This window comes from Hemibagrus wyckioides, linkage group LG04 (assembly GCF_019097595.1).
Source record: "Hemibagrus wyckioides isolate EC202008001 linkage group LG04, SWU_Hwy_1.0, whole genome shotgun sequence".
NCBI classification, from domain to species: Eukaryota; Metazoa; Chordata; class Actinopteri; order Siluriformes; family Bagridae; genus Hemibagrus; species Hemibagrus wyckioides.
In genome coordinates, this window is record NC_080713.1 from 19839239 (window position 1) to 19846359 (window position 7121).

Consider the following 7121-nt stretch of genomic DNA (forward strand, 5'->3'; position numbering starts at 1 on the left):
TCCTCCCACAGTTCAAAGACATGCTTCTAGGCTGATTGGAGTCTCTAAATTGCCCGTAGTGTGTGAGTGAATGAGTGTGTGTGTTGAGATGATCGATCTGATAAGCGGTACAGACAATGAAATGAAATGAAATAATTGTACATTACAAAGCAAGTAGATCATAGACTGTAGTATGTGAATAATATCTCAACATCCTTAACCTATTAGTGTGTTTTGTTAAAATCTCATTTGATTATATGTATACCTGGAACATTATATTGAAATAAGTTGTTAGTAAAATTGTTGTTCGTTTGGAATGAAAACCTGCATCCACACCGGCCTTCTGAGGATAAGATTGGACACCACAGCTCTAAGGAACCAACGACCTATAACTCTGACCTATTTACCTGAATATATATTATACAACAATATAACAGAGTTTGCTCTACTTTGGGCAGTGGTGGCTCCAACAGTTAAGACTCTGGGTCACTGGCAAGAAGGTTAGTGGTTCAAACCCCAGAACTGCCAAGAACAAGGCCCTGAACACACTGCCTCAAGGGTGATGTATCACAGCTGACCCTGTGCTCTGATCCCATCTTCCTAACAAGTCAGGAAAGTGTTACACTCTGCAGTAATGTACTGTTCATGTCCAAATAAAGGTTTCTTCTAAAAACTGCTTATTTTAATATAATAATACAGGGTTATTTTAATTTCATTTCAAAGAAAAACCCACCCATAGGTTAAGGATGGGGAGGTATTATTCATTTTGTCTATATTAGACAAAATACTAATTAAGATGCTTGTATTACCCATTACTGTTTGGGACACATCCCACACTATTGCATGTGATTTGATTCGTTTGAATGGAACTATAAATATTGAATAGGTAACAGTTTAGACACCCCCAGTACACTACATTTATGCTCTTGTACTTTTATGAACATTATTATCTATAACAACCTGTTTTTATTGCCGGGTTTCATTTCTGTGATATGAGTCTCTCTTAAATAAAAAAAAAAAAGAGCCTCACCCACCCATTTCTGGATTTGGGGAGTATTATATAAGTAAGTGGTAGGTGTTTAGACTTGTGTACAGCAGTCTGTGTTTCAGCCGAGGAAGAGTTCAGACTTCAGTTTTGCTTCACAGGGAAACAAAGAGCCATGGCTAGCAGGTCAGATATGCGTGCTGTTTTATTCTTTAGAGCTTTAGCATTCTTGTCTCACACTGATTAATGTTTTTTTTCCCCCAGACAATGCACTATAAACTATGTGCTATGAGATCCTACAGACTGTACTGTTTGGTTCTTCCTGTAACCAATCCAGGCTGTTTGAAATGATTTGATGTGCAATAAATATAATATAATAATCCACTTTCAGGCAACTATGGGGAGGTCTTACTGTTCTCCTGGCCTTCTTTGCACATATGAGTGCAGCAGCGTGAGTTGAGCTTTTTCTTTAGATACTCGTTCCATATGTTATATTTACACATGTTGCTGAAATTCTTGCAAAATCTACAGCCAAACTGTAAACCAGGAGCTGTCTAACATAATCTGTGACCTCTGGAAGTTGGACGCCAATCGATTGACACCTGGGACGGACTACAAGATCTCACTGCAGGTATACCATTATGGCTTATTATAATATATGATAAGTAATAGGACATAAAGAGGGTGAGAGGAGAGTGTTTTCTCCGCTATTCCATTTAAGAAACCAAATCCTTTTTATTTTTTATCCTATGATGTTGTAATATTATAAAAGTTGAAGTTCTTTGTCTTACAATCCTCTTTACATTTCTCGTCCGTAAACCAAAAAGGGTCGAGCTGGTTTTGTACCCAGAGGGAGCAAATTCGTGGTCGATCACGCTTCATCTCCTCTCTTCTCCTATGTGGACGAGAACAAACTGCAATCCATCACTACATACGCAAGTAAGAGAAAAACAGATTCTTTCGGTTTGTGAATATTTCTGCTTTGATTTGTTTTCTCACAGAAATCCTCAACAATAATGCACTGTAAAAAATATTTTTCCAGATGGTTAAACTTGGAAATGAATTTGAAAAAGAAAACTCAACTTGAACTCAAGTAACCAAGACAATGGATTACTTTAAGCTGAATTTTTAAAACTTGAGTTCAGTATTCAAACCGTGACAATTGACGTTAGAGAGAAGAAATACGTTCACATAAACAGGACAAACTTGTTTTACACTGTGTGCAGCTTTAACAGCTTTAACGTGCTCTACTTCTTAAAACAGATGCCATAAAAATCTGCTTGGCTTGCACAAAAGCTTACATTTTCCCAGGAGCAGCTCTGGACATGCCTTTCTCACAGGCGTGCCAGGATTCTTTATCCAACTGTGAGGCTTCCATTTTGCAGGCTTGGTTACAAAGAACCATTAATGAACTGTGAAGCATTTATTTAATGCAGCAACTCTAGCGTGATAAGAGCAGAAATGCAAGGAGAATATTTTCTCATTTCTGCTTGGAAGAGAACCCTAATAAAAGGAGTTGCTTGTGTAAAACAGACCGTCATTATTCATTTCGGACAAAGCCTGTTTATCTTTATAGAGATATGAAATGAAAGATTCTATTTTTGTTTATTAAAAATCAATTATGTATTCATTTATCAATTTCAACCAATACCTATTGAGAGAACTTTAAGTCTGTTTTCTGATTACAGAGATATTCTCCCCCTTCTTTTATTATTGTTATTATTATTTTTATTTTTATTTTTATTTTTATTTTTATTTTTATTTTTATTTTTATTTTTATTTTTATTTTTTAAATATACTGCATACCTATCAATCTGTCAAATGGTGTTTTATGCTGTGGTCATGCAGTGAATAATTGCCATAATTACATAATCAGATGAAAAACACAGCCTGTGATCATACAAATCATTAGTTTGTAAGCTTCAGTCTCTCTCACTCCCTTGTAGGGTTCATGAAGCTGCTGGATAACTATGAAAGGTCCACTGGTGTAACTGAGAAGGTGACTGATGAAGAGATTGCTGAGAATAACGCTTTCCTGGATGCTATCTTAGACACAGCGGTCATGAAGGTAAAAAAAATTTGTATAAGTGTGTGAAACCAAGAAATCTATTAGTTGAGCACAAAATATCCTAACAATAACACTTAAAAAACCCAAAACATAATTTAGTGTGCTAGGTTTGACAGATGTTCTTCCATTATAAAGCATCAACGATGGTCAACTGTGTTAATATTATAATAAAGAAACAAAGTAAATAATATGAGTTTAGTTATTGCATGCTCTTCCCTTTCACATGGGTTTCATCTGGGTTCTCCAGCTTCTGCCCACCTCCAAAAAACATTCCAGTAGGTAGATTTATGATTCTGAAATGCCCCTAAATGTAACCCTGTGTGATCACAGTGTCTGAGATGGAACTGAATCCGATCCAGGATATATTCTCACCACGTGTTCAGTGTGTGACGTGTCTGACTTTACATCCACAGTAATCTAGATAAGGATAAAGCAAATTTTGAAGATGATTGAAATGTTTGAAATGATCTATTCGAATCGAATCATTTTATTTGCCATGTACATTTAAAAAGGATTAGGATATTTTCTTGGTGTTTGGTCACGGCACGATACATTCAGTAGAGTTTACAACACTATTTAGTCTAATATCTTGGCCATCATTATAACTACCTTACTATATATATATATATATATATATATATATATATATATATATTTATATTATATATATTATATACCTTATTATATTATAACGAGGAAATGAAAGGGAATGTCCTTGAACAGTCATTCTAAAATCAAGGCTGTTCTCCTTTCCTTCCCCCTTCCTTCCCTTCAGTGTCATAGATTAGTCAGTTTTGCCTCCACATTTCATTTTTAATATCAAATGCACTCACTATTTAACTATGTCAAAATCATCCTTTTCTCTTAACAATACAACAGACACTGATCAGGCATAACATTATGAGCACTGAGAGGTGAAGTGAATAACATCTCCTCATGATCTCCTCATCATGGCACCTGTTAGTGGGTGAGATATATTAGGCAGCAAGTGAACATTTTGTCCTCAATGCTGATGTGTTAGAAGCAGGACAATTGGGCAAGCATAAGGATTTGAGTGAGTTTGACGAGAGCCAAATTGTGGTGACTAGACGACTGGATCAGAGCATCTCCAAAACTGCAGCTCTTGTGGGGTGTTCCCAGTCTGCAGTGGTCAGTATCTATCAAAAATGGTCCAAGGAAGGAACAGTGGAAAACCGGCGACAGGGTCATGGGTGGCCAAGGCTCACTGATGCACATGGGGAGCAAAGGCTGGCCCGTGTGATCCGATCTACTGTTGCTCAAATTGCTGAAGAAGTTAATGCTGGTTTTGATAAAAAGCTGTCAGAATACACAGTGCATGATGGGTCAGGGCTGTTTTGGCAGCAAAAGATAGACCAAGATGATATTGTCATAATGTTATGCCTGATCGGTGTATATTGTAAAATACGAAAGGTTTTGTAGCCAGCTGTTGGCTATTCTGCAACATAAACATATGCAGAAAATTATTGTGAAATCGCTGCTTCTTCTTCTCCTGTCACATTGTGTTCTTAGGTGCAGCTCCTGGAAAATCAAACCCACAGTGTAACGATTAAACATGTAACAGCTAGTCTTGAGTGAAGTACACAATGACATGCCTAATTTGTTTAATGAAAGATTTTCTGAGGTTTTGTTTGTCTTTTGCAGAGGGCTCACCAGTATTTAGTTCAAAAGGGAAAATCAAACTTAAGCCTGAGGAAGTTCAAGAGTCAGCTGCACAACATCTGGTTCCGACTTTACCACAGAGATCGGACTTCAGGGTTAGTCTCTCTCTCTCTCTCTCTAAAATTGTGTCACACACCACACCTTATTGGCTGCATGCATTTATGTTTACTTAGAGGTCTACTGTTGAATGATATTTTAAGTATTGTGAAACTCTTTCTTTCTGCCTGCCTGTCTATCTGTCTGTCTGTCTGTTTATATCTGTCTGTCTGTCTGTCTGTCTGTCTGTCTTTTTTTAAACCTATACCTTCCTGTCCAGAGCGGACTCCAGTGGCTTTGAACATGTGTTTGTTGGTGAGACAAAATCCGGCAGTGACATTATGGGTCTCCACAACTGGGTCCAGTTTTACCTCCAGGAAAAGCAGAAACTCCTTGATTATAAGGGTTACAGAGCAACAAGAAATGACATGGTAATGTCGAACACCTCTGCTGTAAACAGCAAACTGAAAAATGTTCCTCCGAATATTTATGTATAAATTTGTTAGCTTAATCACACATGTTTCTGTTACAGTACTTCAAACAAGATTGTAGTGGATTTTTAGTTGTTAGACACAAATAAACCATATATAGAACTAGAGTAAGAAATAATTGCCGATGTAAATAATCATTTGAGAGCTACAACAACTTTTACTTACATTTGTGGACAAAGTTGGCTGAGAGTTTGTTCACCAGAAAATATCAGAAAATATGATGTCATTTCCTATAAAGGAACATAGGGATTTATGTTATGAAGACTATAAACTGATGCTCCCTAATCAGCCTCTTTTCTCTTTCTCTCTTTCTCTGAAAGTTAATTTGACAAAATAGGTTATTTTATAAAGAAACAGGAGAATAAAAAGCCTTCCGCCTTTAATAATCTAAACCTGAGATTTGTATTTGAGCCATCAATACTGCCACAGTCGTTGTCACAGAAAAATAATCAACACCTTCTGATCAAGGAGTTTTGATAATTCAGCATCATGGTCACTGAAAATTCATGATCCTTTTTGAGATTTTGGAATTTGACGTATACTCTGTTCTCTTCCTGTTAGCCGGATGCAGATGATCACGTCCTGAATGTGCAGTTCGGCTGGCATGGCCTGCTGAAACCAGTGGGCAGTACTTTCATTGGTGTCAGTCCTGAGTTTGAGATGGCTGTGTTTACCATCTTCTTCCTGACATCCAATGAGAAAACCAGCACTGCGGTGGTGAATATGGACCAGTACCAACTGGAGCTTGTTGTCAACAGACACGGACGCTCTATCGGCACTTCCTACCCCAAGCTACTGAGCAGCAACAACAGACACATAATGAGTAACTGAGCTTTACTTTTAAATGCTCAATTTGTCTGCTTGTAGCATTTGACATTCAACTTGTTTTTAATCGTCACAGACATTAAACTAGACATGACTTGAACTTTTTAGACTAAGCTGGCGTCTTTTAAAGACTACGGCATGTAGCATGTGTCTGAGCAATAAGGACACGTTCAAGTAAATTGTGAAAAGTTTATCCGTGTATTTGGAAAAAAAAAACCCTCTTAACTAAGAGCATGTCATTTGAAAAATATTGCACTAACTGTGTGATTTGCATAATGGATTCAACTCTTTTTAACCCTTGTTATTAAAGCTATAGCAAAGTAAAATGTTGTGCAAGTTGTCTTTATTAAGTAATAATGTCTACACAGTTTTCATCTACCATATAACCCAGAATATTGTTCATGTTGCATTGTTCTTTATGTACAATTTGTCAGTTATCATGTGGTATTTATTAGTGGACATGGAGCTCGCTAAACAGATGATGCATATCAACACATGGAACACAGTAACTTATTCCTGCAAAGTGATCTGTATGGCAGAGAAAGTCTTGATGAATTTCACCTAATTAGTATATACAGTCAAGTCCATAAGTGTTTGGACATTGACACGATTTTGATCATTTTCATGCAAACCAATCAATGAAAGGAAGCAACCAAGGTGTAACTGAAGTGTAGACTACAGTATTTTCTGAATAAAAAATACTGCATTAAGGAATTGAAGCCATTTTTTTTTTACACAGTCCAACCATTTTCAATTGACCAATTGACTGAATAGCAGTTTCATGGCCTCATTATTTCATAACAGATTATGGAGATAAAAGATCTGGAGTGGATTCCTCAGTGTTGAATGTGTGTTTGGTAGCTGTTCAAGGGAACCCTCAGTATACAGACCAAACAGATGTTGATGCAAGTGAAGTAGGCCATCAAAACACTGAATACATTTTGTATGCTTTTTGTATATAGAGACTGTTTCATTTATTTTTCATTTATATTTTCTATTTTATTAATATTTTTAAATACATTTTGTAGTTTTGAATACATTTGTATACACTGATCAG

At 36.5% G+C, this 7121-nt stretch overlaps 1 protein-coding gene across 1 annotated transcript; it reads left to right on the top strand.

The window, feature by feature from the left end:
- The first annotated feature begins 1000 nt into the window (after positions 1 to 1000).
- endouc (endonuclease, polyU-specific C) lies at positions 1001 to 6390 on the top strand. Its single transcript, XM_058386879.1, has 8 exons — positions 1001 to 1150; positions 1356 to 1415; positions 1496 to 1595; positions 1792 to 1903; positions 2911 to 3032; positions 4695 to 4807; positions 5029 to 5179; positions 5801 to 6390. The coding sequence occupies exons 1-8, from the start codon at positions 1140 to 1142 to the stop codon at positions 6068 to 6070; spliced, it is 939 nt and encodes a 312-aa protein (XP_058242862.1). The 5' UTR covers positions 1001 to 1139; the 3' UTR covers positions 6071 to 6390.
- The last annotated feature ends 731 nt before the right edge of the window (positions 6391 to 7121 follow it).

Coding starts and splice junctions, on each gene's coding strand:
- endouc (XM_058386879.1), top strand. Junction 1,596..1,791: donor ACTACAAGATCTCACTGCAG/GTATACCATTAT, acceptor TAAACCAAAAAG/GGTCGAGCTGGTTTTGTACC. Junction 5,180..5,800: donor GAGCAACAAGAAATGACATG/GTAATGTCGAAC, acceptor TCTTCCTGTTAG/CCGGATGCAGATGATCACGT.